This window comes from Cryptomeria japonica, chromosome 2, assembly GCF_030272615.1.
Source record: "Cryptomeria japonica chromosome 2, Sugi_1.0, whole genome shotgun sequence".
Classification (NCBI taxonomy): domain Eukaryota; kingdom Viridiplantae; phylum Streptophyta; class Pinopsida; order Cupressales; family Cupressaceae; genus Cryptomeria; species Cryptomeria japonica.
In genome coordinates, this window is record NC_081406.1 from 392,389,163 (window position 1) to 392,413,349 (window position 24,187).

At 37.8% G+C, this 24,187-nt stretch overlaps 1 protein-coding gene across 2 annotated transcripts in view; it reads left to right on the forward strand.

Annotated features, from left to right (window-relative positions):
- LOC131064465 (glutamate receptor 3.3) overlaps positions 1-24,187 on the forward strand; it is a 134,121-nt gene that overhangs the window by 85,766 nt on the left and 24,168 nt on the right. For both annotated transcript variants that reach the window (XM_057998626.2, XM_059216655.1), the window contains 2 exons: positions 16,437-16,468; positions 16,582-16,985. In XM_057998626.2, coding sequence (XP_057854609.2) covers positions 16,437-16,468; positions 16,582-16,985 — 436 coding nt within the window. The remainder of the gene's footprint in view (positions 1-16,436; positions 16,469-16,581; positions 16,986-24,187) is intronic.

Consider the following 24,187-nt stretch of genomic DNA (forward strand, 5'->3'; position numbering starts at 1 on the left):
AAAATGAAAAGGGCACGCTTTAATGAAAGGGCCCGACTTTGTGATGTGGAAGATGATGAAATAGAACCTTTAGACCTAATTAATTTGATTAATTAAGTGCTAAAGGGGAAATGCAATGCAAAATGCAACTGCGCCAAGGCGGGTGCTAAACTAGGTGTTAAATTGTACTGCTTTAGCAAGTGCGTACAATTTATGACGTTACAAAGGGTAAAACAGGCTTTGAAGGAACTTGAAACCCTTTTACAAAGTCAAAATGCTGCCATAAGGATACTCACAGCCAACCGGTAGCCAACAACCAACACAAACTCAGAAACACAAAAGCAAGAACAACACAAGAGAACAGGAAGCAAACCACAAGAAACTAATGGAGATTTTTGAGGTCTTCCGCAAGCTTAGCCTCCAGCTGGTCGAGATTTTGAGCCACAATCTTCATATCACCAAGATCTATCTTAACTTGCTTCGTAGTCTTGTTAAGGTTGTCCCTAGTACGTGCACATGAACCCTTGTCATCGAGAACTTGTTTACCCTTATCAACATTATCCAAGTCAATGTAAGTATTATGAGAAGACTGGGAAACTTGCCTTGTCTGCCAAATATCCACCAAGGTCTCTATGCTGTCAGCACTGCTATGGATAGTCCCGTGACTCATATTGACCAAATTCATTAGATTGGCATTGATTTTTTTCATCTTAGTCTCTATCGCACCATTACTCTCCTTATAATCAGTTTATAAGACATTAACATCCTTAGCAACATTTTCAAGAATCATCAGTATTTTCTTCTTCCCCAGTGTTCTGGAATGACCATCTCTGTTTTCAAGAGCTTCAATTTTTCTCTTCATAGAGCGGATGTTAATATTGATTTGGTTGATTTCAAGAAACAACTGCTTACATATTATGAATTGGTCCATAGTTGCATCCTTGGCTACACCAAGCAGGTCGTTCATATCCTCTCTATCAAGTTTTAATAATGGGGAATCCCTTTGCAGATTTCTTGGAAAAGGGGGATAGGAAGTTCTTTCCTCATCTCTCGAGGAGAAGAGTGCACCCCCAAATTGCCATTTCTAGTCTCTTCATGGCCTTCCTCCGAACCACCTTTATTAGAATTGTCATGGTCTTCAATTAGGAATTTGATCCTCTTCTTTCTTGGGATTTGCTCACCAGCCGAAATCTCATCCCTAGATATCGGGCCTCTAGATACTGAAACATCCACATGCACCCTTTTACTTGTCTTTCTCTTATCTTACCCTGAAACCAAACCTCTAGAACTCAACTGGCCCTTATTTACCCTCTTTCTTTTCTGATTCTTACCTTTCATGGTGCAGGGAGGGGAGGCTATCTTATCTTGAGAAGAAGAAACACTCGCCTCAGTACTCCAATCTTTATCCTCAGGGTCTTCATCCCCTTTATCCTAATCCATCTCAGTATCAAAGCTCGACTCGACATTCTCATCTGGAGAGGGCGAGACATTCTTCTGGCTTTTCCCCTTCGAGGGAGAAAGGAGGTATTGACGTGGGAAAACTCACATGTTGATCTTTCGGTCAACACAAAATACAAAGTGCTAAGTATCCTATGCTCTCTTGAATAAGGAAATCCCTAATGCTGTTCGGACTTGTTGATGTGTGTTTTATGCACATGCAATCATCAAAATAAAATACCAAAGTACTTTACCCTCTCTTGAACAAAATCACCTCAGATGCTAAGGGTAAGATCAACTAAAATGATTCCAAGGTTTCTACAATCAGGTCTTGACGAGTGGGTAACTCAATGGTCGATGTGAATTGCTGTTTTCACTTGGGGACTTACACAACTGTTCGAATCTTCGCTAATCATGAGTATGGAATGGGTGTGCTGATAACTTAGGATTTAACAATGAAGCTCTTGACTTAATTCTAACAAGACTTTCGAAAAAAAAAGGCAAAAGGGAATAGGGTTTAAGGAATTATATTCTAAAGCCTAGAATGCAAGAAGTGAGGAATAAATTTAGTGGAATCAAACTAGGCAAGGTCTCACCATCAAGTCGAACAAATTTTGACACGAGCTTGGTGCAATCATCTAAGGTGTATTTCATAGATTTTCAAATTACTACCATCAAACATTAATACCATCCAAGTTGGTGCATAACAATGGACGTATAATAATCGAAGTTAAGCTTGCATAAATTTCCAGTTGACCACGCAAAGCACACTTACAATCAACAAGAGGCTAGTGGTATGGATAAATGGATTCCACACAAATACATTCAACAATTCTTTCATTCAATCTAACAAACTTGAAAACAAATTGTCAAATTCTAATTTAACTTGGAGGAATTGAGAACCTTGAATGTAAGATGACACTTAAACAAAAATCACCATCAAGTCGAACAATGATTTGTATTCAATTCTGTAGCATCTATCAACAATTATCAAAAATCTCTCTCTTACTAATGAGAGGCAATGGAGTATATATAGAGTCTCATACAAAATGGATGGCCAAGATCAAATCAAATGAAGGGCCAAGATCATGCCAACATAGCCCTAGAGTTGCCCTAATTAGGGTTTACATAAAAATGGAGCCACCAACATATGGCCCAATAGAAAGACACCTAGTCATCCGATATGGAATCTTCTAGAAGATTCTGCCCTGCATCTCTTTCTCTCACAACATAATCCAAGAATCTAGCTAATACTAAATCTAATTCCTCCATGGAAATGCTCGGTAAGGTATCCTGCTGTAGGTCAATCATGTCCAACGCATCCGAGCAAGCATCCAAGGTGTTCTCCCAATTTGGCATGAGCTTCTACAAATTGTGGACATGAATCAACAAAGAAACTAAATCGTCCATTTGACTCTTCTTCAAAAAGTCCAACTAATTGAAGTACATGAACTTCATCTTCTCTCTCAATTCTACTAAGTGTAAACCACTGGCTTCACTGACATCAACTCCCAATAATTCCTCAATTGAGGCAAGGATCTTCGACTGAATGTCAGTAATTGATCCTTCCATCTCCGCACAATTCTTTTGTGCGTGCTCATAAGTTGATTTCTTCATGGCAATTGAACAATACCAGCCATGGAAATCGTACCTGTCTCCATCATGCACAATATTCTCCCTGATCAACATGGACATAGGAATTCTCTTCAGAGCTCTGAGGCGTGGAATTGTCTTCTCCTGAATAGGTCGGAATTCCTCCCAAACTCCCTCCAAATACTGTATCCTAAATATGAGCCCTGTTGTCCTATCAAAAGCTTGGACAAAGTGAGTAAGGAAATCATTCGCCCGTCTCTTCGTATCTTCAATCCATTTCTCCACTTCTGAAGAGTGTATATTTCGCTGCCTCGTAATGTGTATGTAGTCCACGATCAATTGCAATAGGGGAAGTAAGGGTGAGATTCTCACGCCTTATCCCTGCAATGTACTCTCTAAGTTTGATGTTTTCTTCTTCATATTTCTCTTTCTTTTCAATCTCCTTGTCCAATCTTGCACTGATTGCCTAAGTGTATCACAAACCTCCTAGAATTTCTGCTCTTTTGCAGTACGGCCAAGGGCAACTGAAGTAATCAGGAAATCCATGGCAGTAGCAACATCCTTTGTCACATCTCCAATAGGAACAACCACCCGCACAATCCACATTCTTGTCTCATCTCTAGCTATATGTGACAAAATCTCAACTTTCTTTGGTTCTTTTCCCTTGTTGCTTTTTGGTTGAAAATTTTGTACACTTGGGGGATGTGCAAAATTGTTGTTTCAGCCACAGTGTGTGAGTATGATACTCTCCTAATTTAGGGAAGGCTCCCCCTATCTATAAACTAAACTAATCTAATATGAGTGAGACAACAGTCCTTCTTCTTCTTTCAAGAAAAACTATACTCTTTTCTCTTCACAGAAAAGCAATAGCAATTGGAAATAAATAACAGCAAATACAAAAATGAGACTTTTTGTAGAATTTTTGGAACATAAAGGGAAGCAAAGTTTCCATGAAGGCACAAAGACCTCTATCACATCCCCGAGACGAGAAAACAGAAAGAAAGCTCAAAGTCTTCAACTATCTATTCTCCTATCAACCTTTTTAGATGACTTTCTGGTAACCAAGCACAACATGTAGCAGCCTAAAGTCTAACTACATGATGCACTACACCTTACATGCACAAGTCTTAAAAATAGAAGCAGCACAAAGTCTACAAGCTATCTTCCCACTTGAGCTTTCCACACTAGCTTCAAATATGATAAGCAACTCAAAGTCTGCAAGACCAAATTTGAAAACCAAACATATAACTCAAAATACAATTAGCAGCTCAAAGTCTGCAAGATTGAATTTAAATCCCTCTTGAACAATAGAACAAAAATCACAATCAATTCTAGAAAATGTCGTCGCATAACAACTTGAATTGGCACAAAGTCTCAACACAACTTGCCTCTTTTATTGAAAGCAATCTGATTTACATCTAAGCTCAAAGTCTTAGAGTGCACATACAAACTGACAAAATTTTGTTGCATTGCCAAAAGATAAAAATTACAATAGACCCCCTCAAGTATTTATAGGAGAGGAACCTTGAGAAAAAGGTTGGAAGATCCTAACTAGCTTGAGAAATTTTCTCAACCACCATGACTTATTCCAACGATAGTCCTAATTGAACTCAACTTGTAGTTGCTTTACATGTAATTACAAAAATGCAAGTGAAAGTGACACTTGCAATTACAAAAACTTGTTTTTTTACATGTAACTTGTCAAAACAAAATTACAAATACACAATTGAAACTATTCTATGTGTCCGAAGACATGACTCTAACTACATCATCCTTTGTCTGTGACGATCTTCATACTGCTACAAGATGTTACATGATGCGAACAAGGTAGGGAGATCCAATGAAGGACAACCCCGCCTTGCAGCTTATTACACAAACACCATGAAAGATACTGGTAACCGGTTCACACAACACAAGATGTAACTGAAAAAATAGAAAGAGAAATCCTTATAATAGTTAATGAGTTACATATGCCCTCAGGCTTTACACATGCTGGACCGCAACCCAAGATTACAAAACAATTCTTACAACTCAAATCTATGATCCGCAGATCATCTGCCAGCAATTCGGCCTCTAGTAACAGTTTGCACTGATCCAGACCTCAGTCCCTCCGGACTTCAGTCCCCCCAGACCAGAATCTCTCCGGAAACTACATCTTCTTTGGATCTATTCTTCCTCGGACCTCTATCCTTGAAAATGAATCGCCAAACTTCCTCTTTATACCATCCTCAAGCAATAGCAACTAAATCAAGTCGGCCAAAGATCAACTGGTTCATGATGAAACGTGCAAACAATAATATGTCAGCCCAAATCACCAAGAACACCTCCAATAATGCTTAGAACTTCGAAAGAACATCGGTCAGGTCCAAAACACCATCTCCCTACGATCCGCAAGTTACGGAAACCATCCGCAACCCAATTCAGCTTCGCTTTACTCACTGCAAGACCAACCGGTAAGAACACACCAATACCGGAACAATACCAGAATCGATATCTCACCGAAATCAAATCCAAATGCCATGAATCTCGAATATGTTTAAGACAATGATCTAAAGGTGATAAATCCAAATCCACAACTCAGGATCCAAAAACATGAAGAAATGCAACGATCTTCAAGCAATTCCACTGTTAACTACTCCAACCGGATGAACTACTCCGGTGCTCCTGCATCAACCAGATGAACTACTTCGGTGCTCCTGCATCAGACTCTCGGGGTTAATTGAAAAGTGAGTCCCATCACTTGATCTGGTTCGGCGATCTGTCAGTAGGTACTTGCAACTGCCTTAGGGGTTTTAGCGGTCTGACTATAGGTTCCGATTGCCTCTCCTTCGCGAATCTACCAGACCACCTTGCAGCCTGCCTTGGTTCGGCGATCTGGAGAAGTCTTCAAGATGCCTCAAGTTCTTTTCAACCAATCGATTCGCAACCAAGTTTTCCTCCATCAACAACTTCATAACTAGCTCTGATACCACTTGATGCAGACAAGGTAGGGAGATCCAATGAAGGACAACCCTGCCTTGTAGCTTATTACACAAACACCTTGAAAGATACCGGTAACCGGTTCACACAACACAAGATGTAACCGGAAAAACAGAGAGAGAAATCCTTATAATATTTAATGAGTTACATATGCCCCAGGCTTTACACACGCTGGACCACAGCTCAGGATTACAAAACAATTCTTACAACTCAAAAGTATGATCCACAGATCATCTGCTCAGCAATTTGGCCTCCAGTAACAGTCTGCACTATTCTGCACTGATCCAGACCTCAGTCCCTCCGGACTTTAGTCCCCCCGGATCAGAGTCTCTCTGGAAACTACATCTGCTTTGGATCTCTTCTTCCTCGAACCTCTGTCCTTGAAAATGAATCTCTAAACTTCCTCTTTATACCATCCAAAGTTGAAGAAATGCAAAAACATGAAGAAATGCAACGATCTTCAAGCAACTCCACTGTTAACTGCTCCAACCGGATGAACTACTCTGGTGCTCCTGCATCAACCGGATGAACTACTCTGGTGCTCTTGCATCATTAGAACTTGAAGTATTCTGGGTCGGTAAAGACATCTCAAATCGGAACAAGAATTTGCACCCTTGATAGTCTTTATGTCTTTCGCCAACAAACTTCAATCTTATTTTCTTGCTTGGGGTAGTACCATTCATTTAGGAGGGAAAGGGCTTCTTTCCTCTTTTCATGTCATGGCCATCTCTTCCTTGAAAGCATTCTATAATTTGCATCCATGAATTGTTGTTGTATCTCTTCTTTGTATCATCCTCCAATCTTGAAATCTGCTTGCAAAATAAGGCCCATGCCTTAATCCATTGATTTGGTAGATCGTGTGTGCAAACAAGACTGACAAGGGAGAGGATAAATTGATACAAAAATGGGGCCAAAGCTCAATTTCGGGTTTTGGAGACTGCATTACATGTGTGAAAAAACAAGAGCATTGAGTTGCAATTATGGAGGTCAAACATGCAACTTCATATGTGTAATGGGTAACTACAAGTTTGCACTTGTTTTTGGACTTTTAAAACTCATTTTCAAGTAGTGCATTTTGGACCAATTTCGGGTTCTGGAAAGCTGACTGCAAGTGAAGACCCAACTGCAATCGGGTTTTAAAATTCCAACTGCAAGTAGACTTTAAATGGGAAATATGGATGAAGGTGAAATGAATGGATGAAATGGGGTTTTGACATGAGGAGAAAATGGAAAGAATGATACCAACCGGTAATGGCAAACTTGGAAAATGGGAAAACTCTTGTTTGCAATCAGATTTGTAAAACCCGAAATCAAATGAATGGGAAAAATCTAAAAGAGGGGAAAATCATGCAAATTTACAAATTGCATTCAAAGAACTTATCCATTTGGGAAGATCACTTAGAAACCCGAATCCTTGCTTGGTCAAAGGCCCTAGACCAAAACAAATGAGCTTGGGAAGAACTGAAATGCTCCATAAATAGACATGCTGAAAACCCTTGGCAGTTAAAAATGGATTTTGATTCAACCTCCTTCAAAAATGACATCCAAGGAGGAGAAGGAACGGGTCAATACGCCTAGCAAACCCACGTATGGAAGCAAAGAGATGAATTGCTTAGGTTAGAAGACCCAAAATGCCTCCATACATGCTGCAAAAACGGATTGAAAGGAGGCAAAAAACGTGGCAAAAGGGCCACAACTTGCTGGTTTAAAGTGCCTAAGAAAGGGCAAAAATGTGGCAAGAAAACCATAAAAAATGGAAACAAGATCTCCCACGCCTCTTTCCCTCAACACTTGGCACCATCAAATCCGGATTCAAAGCAAAAGAAATGGATTCAAACTCTTCAAAAACGAACTTCTTGGAGAAAAACTCAGATTGGGTTCTTGGAAAGAAGAAACAAGTTAAAAATGCTTGCAAAAGACATGTAATCGGGTTTCAAAAACCCTTTTACAAGTTTTAATTGTTTCACTTTTTCAACTCCTAAGGCAAATTCGGGTTTGTGAGAGGAAGGAACAAAAAGACATGTCAAATAACTTGTAATAGGGAAATAAAATCCCCTTTACAAGTTTAAAATGACTTAAAGGAAATAAAACATGTAATAGGGAAATAAAATCCCTATTACATCTAAAAATCACTTGAGTAGGACCTTTTAAAAGAAATTACAAGTTCTTTTTAAACTTGTAATTTTAAATTCACTTGTAATTTGTCCAAAAAGTTCCTACAATGACTTAAAAGACATAAAAAGCAAAGGGGAAATAAAAAATAAGTTTCAAGTGACAATTTTAAAATAAAGTGCACTTGTAATTGTTTTAAAATTTCCCTAGAACACTAAAAGAAGAGAAAATTAAAACTTGCAATTAAAGGAAAATTTCCCATTTGCAGTCAGGAAGAAAAAACCTGAAATTGAAGAAATAACATAGCAAACAAACTCAAAACGCGATGAAATTTGAAACGTGGATTGAGGATGGACTGAGGATTAATCCAGTCTAGGGGCAAAGCAAAATTTTGCCTTGGGAGGCGTGCCTTAGAGTAAAATTTCCAACTTGCAATGATTTCTGTAAAACCTGGAATTGCACAAAAAGTTATGAAAATGAAGGCCAAAACTTACCAAAACTTGGACAATGATGGCAAAGACAACCCCCAATGATTTGACACTAACAAATGTGAGTTTTGCAACTTATAAAGCTTGCCTTGGAGACAAAAATGACACATTTTAAGCCAAAAATTGTAGGGGTTGTCACATTTTTGAAAATTCAAAAATGAGGACAACATTGCTCCAAGCTAAGTAGTCATCAATGTCATCAATTGGCTGCGCATCTACCATCTTCTTACTTTTCTCCATACTTTTCATCAACCAATCAAGAATAGCAGCCATCTCCATACCATCATGGAGACACATCTCTCGATCAAGCTCTTTCAATGCCGAGATAACATCATCATCATCATCAGGATTATCCTTAGTCAAATCGTATACATTCTTTCTCAAACTAACCTCCAAAAGGACAGTAGGAGATCCTGGCTGATAATCATCTTCATTAGGTGGAGCAGATGTAGTTGTGGCATATAAGTCCTGAACATTCTCCGGTAATATCACTGTGTTGGAACATTGTTCAATCTCTTTGTTCTGTTTCTTCAATTTCTTTGATTGATGAGACACTGAGGGGAGGTGAAGGAATGATAATCTTTTGCTTCTTCTTAAGCTCCTCAATCTTCTTCCCTCTAGCCTTGACTTCTCCTGGTGTGTTCTTCCTTCGCTTGGGGGCTTGACTTTCCTCATCTGCATGAATCCTTATGTCACTGATAGTTATTTGATCATCTTCGGAAGAGGATTCCTCCTATTTCATCTTTTCATATGTGAAGATAACACCCATGTCAACTAACTTGTTCATCTTACTATCCACCCATCCTCGAGAGAAACTCAAGACTTCTCTCATCAATACATTCAAATCTATCACTTCTTGTTCTCACCAATTAGGCAGAAGAATCGCCTTCTTCATTTCATTCTCATATTGCGGATGCATATGATCCTTGTCATCAAATATCTGATCAGGAATGAGGAAAAGTCCACACTTCCTCATGAAATCCACGAACATTCTGGACCACATTCTTCTTTTCTCTGCTTGCTTGTCCATCAGGTTGGCCCAATAATCTTCTATGTCCACCTTGTGCATGAACTTATCTCCCATGATCCTTCCAACTTTCTTATTCGGATCAAACCTTTCTCTTCTCTTGTATGTCGCAAGGCAATAAAATGCAAGCTCCTCAATCATCGTTCTAGCTGCTACGGCAGAATGACAAACCTCCAATGTCTTCCCTATGGAAATAGGAAATGCCATCCCTGTTCTATGTTTGTCCTTCTAGATAGAATCAAATTCCAGAAGCTATCTCACCACCTCAAGTAATATCATTCTATCTGTAGGATACCTAGGAAGCCTGTAAAGTTCGGATTGAAATCCATGAATCCTTAGGTATGTAAAAGGGGGAAACTGTATGTACCACGATCCATATTTCTCTATCAGCTCTGTTGCTTCCTTGGACAACCTCTTGTAGATTCCGCCTTGCAACATCCATGTTATGTACATAGTGAATGCATCATTCACTCTCCTATAAATCTTCAATTTGATACATGTTTAGCTGTGAATAACATTCATAACTTTTGAATTGTTGTTGTCCATTCCCGACTTCACCTCTGCAAATCAACCCTTTGTAGGTAACAAATTGTGCAAGCAGGTACACCAAATAAGAAGTCATGGCGAATGACTTGGATCTCTCCACATTCCTCAGCTGAAAGTCCAGATTGTCACTTATGATTTTTGACCAATTAATCAATGTTCCTTTCAAACAATCCTGGATGAAATAGAACATCCATGCATCATATATTGCACCCTGTGGCATCCCCATCACTCGGTTTAGCAGGAATACCAAATCGTTATATTCCTCTTTGAAATCTGTGCACATGAGTGTCTTGGGAGCCTTGGAATAATGAGACCTAGGGTCAATCATCCATTCCTTGTTCACTATGGTCTTGCAAATGCACGCATCCATCTTCTTCTTATATCTTTCTTCATATTCATCCTTGGTCCTATCTTTCATGTCCGTTCCACGTGGAATTCCGAACACCTCAGCAACTGCGTCCTCAGCAAGGTAGGCAATGACGGTACCCTTAGGAGCCTTGATTGGAAGAAATAACTTCAAATCTACAACTCCAACCATCTGAAAAAATCATCTTCTAAACAAGCTGCAATCTCCTCCAAAAATGGTGCCTAGGTCTGATTGGAAGAAATAACTTCAAATCTGCAACTCCAACCACCTCAAATGGTGTCCAATGGACACTTAGATAAAAATCGCCTAGCTGGAAAAGTCACAATCAGCCACCAAAATGTCTTCAATTCGCCACTTAGCAATCACCATCAACAAATATACTATTATAATATTGTTGGTTTCCCTCTTTAAACTAGTTTTCACTTCAAGTTTTCACCACACAGGTAATGTGGGATAAAACTTTGATATTTATATTTGCTTGGGGAAAATCGATTTGCTTCTAGAAGGTAAAAATCATTTAATGTCTATTGCAAATCATTTATTAATTGTTTTTTTATTTTTTAAATAATAGTCAACACTTGTAAAAACAATTAAATCTGGGTCAAATTATTTAAAATATTTCAAAATTTAGATAAAAAATGACCTCTAGGGGAAAATCGCCCCATAATCACCCCATATTGGGATAAAAATCCCAATGAAAAAACTCATTAAAATCATTTAAAATGCCCCTAGGGGGAAATCGCCCCATGTTGGGATAAAAATCCCAATCGAATTTCATGAAACTTGCACAAGTTCGCCTCCAGGGGAAAATCGACCCGTCTGGAATGAAAATTCCAACTTAAATCTCATCATTCAGCTCAAAAATCACTTTGGGGGAAAAGCAACCCCTGTTTGGACAATTATTCGGACTCAAAATCATCAAAATCATCACTGGTGGAAATTCGCCTTATGTTTGGAATCACTATCGGCATAAAAACCTTTAAAATCTCGTCATAAAAGAATTAGTGGAAAACTGATAGGCATCATGAATCATCATTTTAGTCATCATTAAAGTCATCCGCAGTCCTGGTGGAAAATCGTGGGTCATCAGGAGGATTTCCCACACTTAGCTAAAGTTTCATCATCTTGGTGGAAAATCGCCCCATGTTTGGATTTTGAGTGGGGGAAAGTTAAGGGTCATCGGAAATGTGGGGGGGAAAGCACCTCCCATCAGGAATTTTAACATTTAGACCCTTAAAACATGGATTTTCATTAAGAACTTAACAATACCACTCAAAATCATCTGAACACACAGAATTTTCAATAAAACCCATCGGGACAGGCAAATTTACCAAAATTCGAGCGAAACAAAAGGAAACCTATCAGGATAAAGTGCAAAATCAATTTAAATAACTCCCTAGGAGTGAGAAAACAATTCCTAAAGGTCCTAAAATACCTTAGCACTTAAATATCACCGACAGGGACGTTCAAAAACACGTTAACGCTCAAAAGGTCTACACTTAGACAAAATTAGGACCATTTAAAATCTCAACTTTTACGCACTTGATCCTATAACTTCAAAACCCTAAATGACAATTAGGCATGATCAAAATTCTGAGACTCGGGCATGGGAACTCAAAATTGCCCACTATGCTGCCAAAACCCTAAACTAACCAACGTAGAAAGCAGGAAAGAGGGGGTCCCCGTTTGTAATGGGGCGATTTGTGAAAAGGTCACAACAGGACTAATCAAAGGGGATAACCTGAAGGTTCCGACTGTCAGGTCTTGACTGCTTAGGATAACTTAGCGGATGATGTGTTTTGCTGGTAAACACCTCTGCAAATCAACCGTTTGTAGGTAACAAATCGTGCAAGCAGGTACACCAAATAGGAAGTCATGGCGGATGACTTGGATCTCTCCACATTTCTTAGCTGAAAATCCAGATTGTCACTTATGTTTTTTGACCAATTAATCAATGTTCCTTTCAGACAATCCTAGATGAAAGAGAACATCCATCCATCATATATTGCACCGTGTGGCATCACCATCACTTGGTTTAGTAGGAATACAAAATCGCTATATTCCTCTTTGAAATCTGTGCACATGAGTGTCTTGGGAGCCTTGGAATAATGAGACCTGGGGTCAATCATCCATTCCTTGTTCACTATGGTCTTGTACGCATCCATCTTTTTCTTATATCTTTCTTCATATTCATCCTTGGTCCTATCTTTCATGTCTGTTCCATGTGGAATCCCAAACACCTCAGCAACTGCGTCCTCGGCAACGTAGGCAATGATGGCACCCTTAGGAGTCTTGATCATTTGAGAGCGAGGATCATAACATCGTGCACACTCCAGGATTAGCTCACTACACTGTATGGACTGCGGAAATCCAACGGCCTGGTAAATACCACTCTTCATAATGTTTGCATAAGCTGGAGAAGGAATCTGGCTTCCAGTTCTGAACATCCGCTGTTGTATCTAGTCCATGTTTAGGAAATGCATGTTTGTGTCTGTAATCTTCTTCCATCTGGATGACATCTTGGATTCTGGATAGAATCTTGTCTCAACTATCCTTTGTTGTTCCTTCCGAGTGCTAATTCCGGACTTCAAAATTGCACCTGTATGAAGCTGGAAAATTTTCCTAATAACCTTTTTTAGAATTAAACAAGTTCTGATTTCTTAATGATTTAGACAGAAGTTTATGGATTGAAATCTGGAATTTTAACTACATTTTAAACGAATTCTGAAAATAGAACGAAAATATGACAATATTAGGGTATGAAACCCTCATGAAATTCATTAGAATCATTAATTTTTAGAGTTAACAAAGTCTGAAAACACCTCCTTATACTTGGAAGAAATTTCATCCAAATTAGAGTGCAAAGTTGTATACCGAATCAGGAAATGAACTAGGAAAGGTGTGAAAAATAGATTTTTCACACAAAAGTTGTATGAGGACACCTTTCCAAGGTCAACAATGGCTGCCAGCAAGTCTGAAGACAACCTGCAACTCTACGAATCAGTCACTAAAAACATGTTGCAATCGCGTGTTATGCAAAAATTTGATGAAAATAACTTTCCGTGGCGAAAACAATCGATTCCGGGTGTGTATGTATGGCTGGTAAAATAAAACTTGTTTGAGGACAAGTCTGAAAATGATGCGTTTCAGACTTACCAGCACCTTGCAAAGTGATAAGAAACCCTAGAAATGATGGAAAAATGACTTATAAATGCCCTCCAAGTAAAATCGCTAAAGTAGGTAAGTGGTTGGAAATGATGTTTTCCGAGGACAGCCCCTTGATAATGGCGTCTCAGACCTGCACCAGCATTAAGGTCTGAAAATGTTCAAAAAAACCTCACCAAATCACATCCAATAAAAGTTGGCTTAGTAAAGTATTGCTGGTTGGTGAAAGATTGGGTCTGAAAATCTGTTACCAGCTAACAATGGAGGTCAAATGGCGCCCAACAATGGCGACTATGCAGGTCTAGCTCTGTCTGAAAGCAATGGCAACCAACTAACACTTGACACACTCACCAAAATGCCCAAGTTAAAGGGAAATGTCCCCCTAAGCAAAATCGCCCAACTAAGGAGAATGGCACCACCCCAAGAATTCGCCTAAGGCAGCCCAAATGCTCTCCAAACCACTCAAATGGTGTCTAAAAAAAATCGCCTAGGGCTGGAAGTGTAGAAAATAATCATGAAACATGAACTTCAGCCTCAATGGTGCCAAGAGAATATTTCCCAAAATCGTTCAATTGGAAGAAAATCGCCAAAAATCTGAAAATTCTTCTTCTAAACAAGCTGCAATCTCCACCAAAAATGGCGCCTAGGTCTGGTTGGAAGAAATAACTTCAAATCTGCAACTCCAACCACTTCAAATGGTGTCCACCAAAATGTCTTCAATTCACCACTTAGCAATCACCATCAACAAATGTAATATTATAATATTGCTAGCCCCCTTCTTTAAACTAGTCTTCACCTCAGGTTTTCACCACACAAGCAATGTGGGATAAAACTTTGATACTTATACTTGCTTGGGGAAAATCGATTTGCTTCTAGAAGGTAAAAATCATTTTATTTTTAATTGCAAATTATTTATTAATTGTTTTTTATTTTTTAAATAATAGTCAACACTTGTAAAAACAATTAAATTTGGGTCAATTTATTTAAAATATTTCAAAATTTAGATAAAAAATAACCTCTAGGGGAAAATCGCCCCATATTGGGATGAAAATCCCAATGAAAAAACTCATTAAAATCATTTAAAATGCCTCTGGGGGGAAATCGCCCCATGTAGGGATAAAAATCCCAATCGAATTTCATGAAACTTGCACAAATTCGCCTCCAAGGGAAAATCGACCCTTGTTTGGAATGAAAAATCCAACTTAAATCTCGTCATTCAGCTCAAAAATCACTTTGGGGGAAAATCGACCCCTGTTTGGACAATTATTCGGACTCAAAATCATCAAAATCATCATTGATGGAAATTCGCCTAATGTCTGGAATCACTATCTGCATAAAAACCCTTAAAATCTCATCATAAAAGCACTGGTGGAAAATCGATAGGCATCAGGAATCATCATTTTAGTCATCATTAAAGTCATCTGTAGTCTTGGTCAAAAATCGTGGGTCATTAGGAGGATTTCCCACACTTAGCCAAAGTTTCATCATCCTGGTGGAAAATCGCCCCATGTCTGGATTTTGAGTGGAGGAAAAATTAGGTCCATCAGGAATCCAATGGAAATTCACCTTTCATCAGGATTTTGAGTGGGGGAAAGTTAAGGGTCATCTGAAATGTGGGGGGAAAAGCACCTTCCATCAGGAATTTTAGCGTTTAGACCTTTAAAACATGGATTTTCATTAAGAACTTAACAATTTAACCTCTCAAAATCATCTAGACACTTAAAATTTTCAATAAAACACATCGGGACTTAGGCAAATTTACCAAAATTCGAACGAAACAAAAGGAAACCTATCGGGATAAAGTGCAAAATCAACTTGAATAACTCCCTAGCAGTGAGAAATCAACTCCGAAAGGTCTTGAATGCTACACTGCCTCTAATATGCTGTTATCTCTTCATAAAGTTCAACATATTAATATTTAGGAGGTCAGGTTTACCTTTTTATTTTTTGTAGTAGATTTCTATTAAAAGACCTTTGTAACTGCAAATTTCTGTTTAACATATATGTATGATCAGTTGAATGAATTAGTGTAGTTTCATTTCTAATATGCTATGCTATGCCAATGTGGAATAAAACCATTGCAAACTTGAAAGCACAAATCTGCAAACAAAAGCTTTATTAATCTCAGAAACATGCAGACTGTATTACAAAATGTTGTTAAAAGATTGTGTAAAAATTTAGAAAAACCCAGCGGGGGATTCTACACAAATCCTTCAGGCAGAGCACCTTGTAATGACCATGGGTACACATTGAGGTAGGGGTCAAACTTATTGCAATGGGGCACCTTAAGGTGTAGTCAAGTGTAACCATGTTCACTATGAGCTCTGCCCTTAGTGTTTCCCCTGACATTTTGGCATCCTAATTTTTTTCAAATTGATTAATTTTCTGATGTTTCAATGTGTCGGTTGTAGGACACCATGGTTGTGTTTTTATTAATCAAATGGTTAGGTGTTCTAGGTGGGTCTTGTTTGTTCTCATGGGACTGGGATGTTTGTTGATAAATAAATCTACATATGTATGTATCTCTTGAAAGGCAAGTTAGTTGTAGTTTCTGAGCTTGGTCTAGTTGGTAATTTTTGCCAAATTTTATTTTCTGAAGGGTGAGGGTCCTAAATTCCTAATAGAACCTTATTTTCCCTATTTAAAAATTTCAAATTAAATTACTGGACATATGAAGTGTTAAAACTGACATATTTATATAAATTAACTATTTTTAGCATGTTGTCTGCTTCTTTATGTGCAGGTTCAGTTTTTCAACTCTCTTCTTTGCTCAAAGTAAGGAAAATTTATTTATTTTCATATCCATATACTTATATTTTTGAAAGTCATTTGTACATAAGATGTATTTAATTAATTCAAATTCAAATCTTTTGAGTTAAATTTTACAGGTGAGAAAGTGATAAGCGTTCGTGGGAGGATTGTTGTGATCGTTTGGCTCTTTGTACTACTGATAGTTACTTCAAGCTACACTGCAAATCTTACATTACTTCTTACTGTTGATCAAATAAAGCCAGATTTTCAAGGAATTTCTGAAGTGCTAGCAAGTGATGTTCCTATCGGCTTCCAAGCTGGTTCCCATACGGGGGAATATCTCAACAAGCTGGGTGTGACTAAAGACAGACTTGTACCTTTGCAAAATATTTCTAGCTATACAAAAATGCTATCCAAAGGACCAAAAGCAGGTGGTGTTGGGGCAATTGTAGATGACCTTCCACATGCACAGTTGTTTTTGTCCTCAGAATGTGAATTCAGGATTTATTACGAGAAGTTTACATCAAGTGGCTGGGGATTTGTAAGACTCCTCAAATTTTTTGCATGTTTTGTATTATAAGCCATCACAATTTGTAGTAAAGAATTAAACACTAGATTATTTGAGCTGTAGGCTGATTGGTAAAGCCTGGTTTGATGACAAGCATTGTCCCATAAACAGTTAAAAGTAAAACAATAAATTGATCAAGTTAAAAAGTATGTGGATTCCTATGAAATTACCAGTTTATGAAGCAACAAAAATAGTATTCAGATTGAAGAAAAAGTATGTGTGTAAAATCAAATTTAAAGGATCAGATCACAACCATCTCAGAAACATTACTCAGATCATTAATAAACAGGAGATATCCAACAGTTCAGAACAATATACAATTTCAGTTCTTATCAATCATGCACTCTATACACTGCTCAGAGGTTCATAACATATACTAATAATCTGAATGCATTCAAACACCTTTTTTTATTGTCTCAGAAACCACTCATGATAACATACTACTAGTATTAGCTAACTCAGGTATGATCTACCTCAGCAAGATGCATTCTGGATCCTCTACAAACATTGTCCTTGCTTAGATGGAATGATTTGGTGATAAACTGATTGTGGTACTTGTGGTGCTTGTGTTTAGAGGTGCAAGCACAATTACTTATTGTGGGCCTCCCTTAGTGATTGTTGATGTGGTTTTTACGACACTTCGAACACAGAATCAAATACCAAGTATTCTATCCTCTCTTGAGCAAAGAAACCTCATATGCTAAATAATATGATCAAATTAGGTGACTCCAAGGTTTACAATGCGAACAATCAACTTTATATTCTAGATAGACTCAGTGTATTTGATGTGATAATGCTGGTAATCCCAAAGGGACTTACGTTTATGAACCGTAGCTGGAATGTGGAATCTAAAGTCACTTGGAAAATAAAAGACAAAAGGATGAAGGTTAAGAAATCTAATCTAATATCTATCTATGCAAGAAATGATTGTTGACTTGATGAAACCAATCCAAGCTTTGCTTCGCCATGAAGATTCGACTACACAAAGATGGTGCAATCTCCTAAGGATAAGAAAATGATTTTCATATCACTTATGCACATCAACACCATGAACAATGAGTATAAAGCAATTGAAGTTAAGCTTTGAATCGAGTTCAGTCTAACCATACACTGCAACTTGCGATCAGCAAATCACAAACGGTATGAACATATAGGTTTCACCACAAATCAACAACAATGTCTTCCATTCAACTAGTAACTTGATGTAAACAAATCTAACTTGTGAAGTAGAAATCGTGCAATATGTTTTTACGCACAAGAATCCATCATAACTTCAATGAAATCATATGTTCATTCCAACATAGGTTTGGCAACAATTTCTTCTCCTCCTACTCTACTACTACTATTAACTATTCTCTATTAATCCTTTACAATTGAGAAGGTATTTCTTTATATAGACATCCCATATATAATTCAAGGACTAGGATTGATTTGAGATCAATGGCCGAGATTACATGATGAAACCCTAGTTAGGGTTAGTTACAACTAACTCCTTGTCGACCAATGACAAAATTATAACATTTAGGACACATATCCTTTAAATGTGGACCAATGAGAAATGAGGTTAGTTATGTCGAACGATATTCGATGTAGTGCCACATGTCACATGTGTAGTTGTTTCCCTCGTAGGATGAGTTAGGTTTATTGAGCTTGGATGCCTTGACTCTGAATTATTTGATTGGTTGAATGTGATTAGGCGCCAACTTGTCATGCTTATCTTGTAAGGTTTCTCCTTCATTGCAAAGAAGTGCTTGTATTTTGAGCAATATCTTCTAATACTCAACATTATCAATTGCTTGACTAATTGTGGTCGTTCATTTTCCCAAACTGTATCATCTTTGATGATCAAGTTTCTAACTTTGCTTAACTCTTTTGAAACTATCATTCATCCTTGATCACTCTTGCATTTCACTTTCATGTTTGAGAATTCTTGGTGATACCTTGTATTGATCTTAGACATCTTGACTCCTTCCTCCTAACGGTCTTTAACCTTGAAATGTGGAACTTGTCTTTTCCTTGGAATGTAGACCTAGACTTCATGTTGTGGAATCCCTCTTGACAAGCCTCCTATCATTTTGAATTCCTCATCGAATGGTGAATATCATCCCCATCTTCACATTGTTGTCCTTGTGGAGTCTTCTTCATGTCTTGAGATAATCTTCATCCTTAGAATCATGAAATTCCTCCTTGCATTCGTTCTCTTGTTGTTGTAGTGTATCCCATATAGTAGATTCCTTATGTTGATCTTGGAAATCCAAGGTCAATGTAAAATATTCCTTTGTAGAGCAATTCTGTCTTGGTCTCTTTCTAATGTTCTTGATGAGTTTGGCCTAAATGTAGTCTTGAAAGGTCTTCCATCCTTTGGAATTCATGTGAAGTCTCCTTCATGTTTAAGGTAGTCTTTTTCTTCGCCTTTTGAAACTCTTGAACTTGAACACCTTGACTTGTCATTGTGCATCCTCTTCAAGTTGCATCTTTGAGGTTGTAATTGTACTTTCTTCATCTTGTAAAGTTTCTCTCTTCAAGGTATTGATCCTGATCTTGTGATGATGAGTCTTCATTCTTCTCGTGCAATGTTGATGAATGTTGGAGTGTTCTTCATCACGCCAAGCAACCTCTGATTTTGATGTCTTTGATGTAGAACTTCCCATGTTTTAATGCCTTTCCTCCTCCATGCTGATTGCAAGCCCTGACATCCTCTTGAATATGTTTATGTTGTTTTTCTTCTATCTTGTTGAGATGTTCCTTGATTTTGCTAGCATTGTGAAGTTCTCTCTTCTCCATCACCCGCCATTGTAATCATTCCTCACATCAAAATCTGAAAAGAAAACAATTATGAATCAAGAATCATGTGAATATAATAATAAAGTATTTCACACTCTTGATACATCCTTAATCATGCTTTCAAATGTTCATTCAAATCTGGAAATGACTGATTTTCACTTGGAAAATGATGTTTACAGTTCTAAAATCTGATCGAACTATAGATAGCTTTGCTACAAATTAGGATGTTCTCAATTGGAAATTCATCTTCAATCAAGTCAGGTCTGGATTTCGCTCTGCAGGTGATGAAAGTTGGAGAAAGTTTGCATCAAATCTGCCTCTTTTGCCTCTTCTTTTGGCTGGAAATTTGTATCCAAGTAGGTCTGTTTCAAAATGTTGACTGAGGTCTGCTTAAATTCGCATCAAATCAGGCAGAAATTCGCATTAAATCAGACTTTTAAAATGGTAGAAACACCTCCAAAATCTCGTCATGAGAGGCTTCAACAAACTCACACCAAGTCCGATCTCAAATTCGCTTTGATATGGGATGAAGTTGCTGTAAAATCTGATAAAATCATGTAATGTCCCCTTCTCCGCAGTGATTAGTTTAGTTGGCCATCAGCCTATTTTGGAGGCCCATAGGCTAGTTGAGAGCAAAAATTAGGGTTTCCTATTTTCTAGGAGGATTCTTTGGTGTTTTCAGGGGGTGTATGTGGGAGTTTGACAGTTTGGATTCTAGATTCCTTCTGGGTTTTCAGAGAGCTTCAAGATGGTTAGACATGCATCTGCATCGGGTTACTTTTTTCGGACTTGCTATTTTTAGTAAGTGCGACGGCTGCTCAAAATGTGGTTAAAATCACTTTGGAAACACTTACTATTTTTAGCAGTTTGCTATTTTTAGTAAGTACTATTTTTAGCAGGATGTCAGCAGGCTTGTTCAGATGGCTATTTACGACAGGTCAGTTTGAGCAATTAGTCTTCCAAGCATTTTTTGGTGCTATTCTTGGCAAGGGTTCTTCAGTTAAGTTCAGTGACTATTTCTGGCAAGGCAATTCTCTCAGCTTGTTTCCCCATATCCTTGGAGCTTGTTTTGGTAGGTTTAGTATTTGATGAAAAATGGTGTTTTAAATTAAATTATAACTTAAGGCAAAGGTTGGACAATTTATATTAAAGGGATTGCTTAAGTTATATTGATATCTAAGTCATTTCCTTAATTATGTATTGGGCGATTTATTGTTGAGAAAAAATACTTTATAAAGTGAAATATTAATAAGGCAAGATGGACGCCTTATGGAGAAATAAGTTAATTTTATAATATATTTCACTTATCTACCTTGGATGCCACATTATGATTTTATTGTTATTTTTATAAAGTTTATTTGCTCCTATGAGAAGGTCGATTTGGAGAAAGGAGAAATGAAATGTAGTCTCAAAATAATGTGAAGTGAATGTGCATTTGGGTTTGGCGTTCATTTGGAGGGAATGTGAATTTGAATTTGGAGACACAAAGTCTATAAATAAGAGTGTTGGGCTCTTGTTTTTGGTATCGAAGAATTTTATAATGAAATGCTGCCGAAATGCAGAGTGAAAGCTTCGGGGAACGCTTACCTCCTAGCCATAGCTTGATTTCTTGCTTGCAATACAACAACTAGTCAAGCCATAGACTGCTCTTCATTCAGAGGAGTGGATTGAAGATAATGTTGCAGATTTATATATTAGATTTCTGATTTTTGGGAGTGGTGTAGTGTGTTCTTGTTGCTAGTCATGGAGTGTGCTGAAGTGGATTTTGGGTCGCAAGTCTTAGTGTGTCATTCTCCTCGTTCTGGGTATTTCATCTATCTTTCTTTATGGTTTAGGCGATTCATTTTGCAAGTTTATAGAGCTTAACATGGTGTTGGATTTTTTTTTTACAAAATCGTACCTTAGCTGGCCATACCATGTGGCTGAGCGCTTTGGAATCTGTGCATGAATTATTGAGGCCGATTTGCCATTTTTTTTGTCCTAGGAATGATCGCCTACCTCCTAGTGATCATTTGCTTTCAGTTTCGTGTCATTTGGTTAAGAATTGGGTGAGTTGTGAGTGTTTTAGTGAGATTTGGTGGTGCTGGTCTGTGTGTTTTCAGCATGCTGGGAGTATATCAGAATTAGAGTTTTTGGTGCTTGGAGTTGGTTTTGGGGTGTGTGAGTTCATTGGTGTGAAGAGAAAGGACTTGGTTTCATTTGCAACTGTTGGTCATGTTATTGCACTTGGTTCATCACTCTTATATGCTATGATTCATATTGTAATGTTGGTAGTAGTACTAACAACAATTTCTATTGTTCTTTCTTGTCCCACTGCATAAGTGGAAGAGGCTGGCCTTGCCGCCTATCTTTGGAATAGTGATTTCTCTTAAATTGTAATCCATATTGTGCATTGTAAATCTGGTTAGTAGTACTAACAGCTATCTAATTGGATTATTGCTCTTAGTCCCACTGCATAAGTGGAAGAGGCTGGCTTTGCCACCTATTTTGAATATTGTAATACTGTCCTCCCGTTGCAAAAGCGGTAGAGTTGATTGTAATTTCATTTCTAGTCCTCCCGCTGAACAAGCGGTTGAGTGATTGCATTCTTCAGTTCTTTAGCTTGTCCTTGGTTGGTTTACCACCAAGTGATTGCATTGTTTTCATTATCCCGCTGTATAAGCGGCAGGGGCTAGCTTGCCGCTCGAAGATTGTAATCATTTTCAGGTATTGGCATCTAACGATCCCCTCGACACTATATGCTCTCACCCTCCCAAATTGGGCTCTCGATGTTCTGAAAGTGGAGGGTTACTTTCAGTAGCATTGTGTTTTCATTTCCTAACCATAAAAAGTGTTGTGTTGAATGTAATTGTGGAAAAAATTAAGGGAATATTACAAATCACCTAAAAGATGTCTGCTCCTGATGTTCGCTGCGATCTGCTCTTAATCAACTGGAAATGAATTTGTAATTTGATGTTGAAAATGAAAAATTTAACTTCCTCTATATAGCACCTCCAATCTTGACCCTCCCTCTAGCCGACCTAGACCTTGGTGTCTTGAAACTTAGGCTCCTCCAACCAGCCGACCTAGAAAAGGAATTATTTAATTTTTTATTTTTAAAGCCTTGTTTTTCCATTAAGGCCGACCTAGGCATGCACCTCCTTGGTGGGATTGAGGGTTGAGGTATAAATAAAGGTCCAACGTATGCTTCCCCAACATAATTTGCACTAACAATATTTTATTCTGCTTTGCTCTAGGCAAATTAGGTCTGATCTGCTCCTTGGTGCGAATTGAATTGATGATCAATAAAATCTTATTTCTTTCTTGTAATACCCTTACACTTGAATGTGCAAACCTTTCACTAGGCCGACTTAGGGAAAAGATTTGTGATTTTAGGATTTTGAATTCATTTCACATAAGTCGACTCGCTTTCATGTGTTTGAATTCACTTTTCAAGGTTTTTAAATTTTGCCAACAAAAGGGGGAGGCCGACTTGGAAATAAAATTCCACCTTAGCACCTACCTAGGATTAAAAATTCCTCTAGCTTGAGCTGGAAATGAAATCACTTAAGATCACTTCTAGCCGTTTTAGTTGGAAGTGAAATTACTTCCTCTTGTTTTAGTTGGAAGTGAAATTGCTTAAGATTGCTTCCTCTTGTTTTAGCTGGAAATTTAATGACAAGAACATTTTTGAGCTAGGAATCACCTTGGTGAAGAATTCTTAGGTGAAAGTTGGGAATTTTGACAAGAAAAACAATTTAAGCTTGTAAATCCACAACTTGTTTTGAATTGTACTTCTTCACAAGGAATTTCACTTAAACTTTTTCAATTTTTTTTAACAAAATTATATCGTTATTTCACTCCTGTCAAGGTTAGAAATTTTGAGCTTGACAAGGAATTTTCCTTGTCTAGGAATGAAATTTCGAATTCTTCCATGCTTATTACTTCAAAAGCTCTAAATCCCAAGCAATTGACGCTAACAACATTTTTTCGCAATTTTGACAACTTAACAAGATTTTGCAACTTTTTGTCACTTTCGACAACATTTACAAGATTTTACATCTTTTGACAACTCAATCCCGAAACTCGTTGACTGGCTCAAGATAGAGTTTAGTGACTTAGGAACACCCTAAGGGTAAAATGCATAATTAGATCTCAAAACTATTGCTAGACCGACTAAATCCTAGAAAACGACTAGACTACTAAGCAAAAAGAGGGGGTCCCCATTTGCAACAGAGCGATGTGTGAAAACGTCACAATAGTGATAACGATCTGCCCTTGAATTTGTATGTGCCCTAAATTGCTTTAGATTTCAACTCCAAACTGATAAAGATGTCCAACTTTGTATGTTGTGTGACTCCTTTATGATTGAAGTTGCCTTTTCTCTGTTGGAGACAAAAGCAAAGAAATCG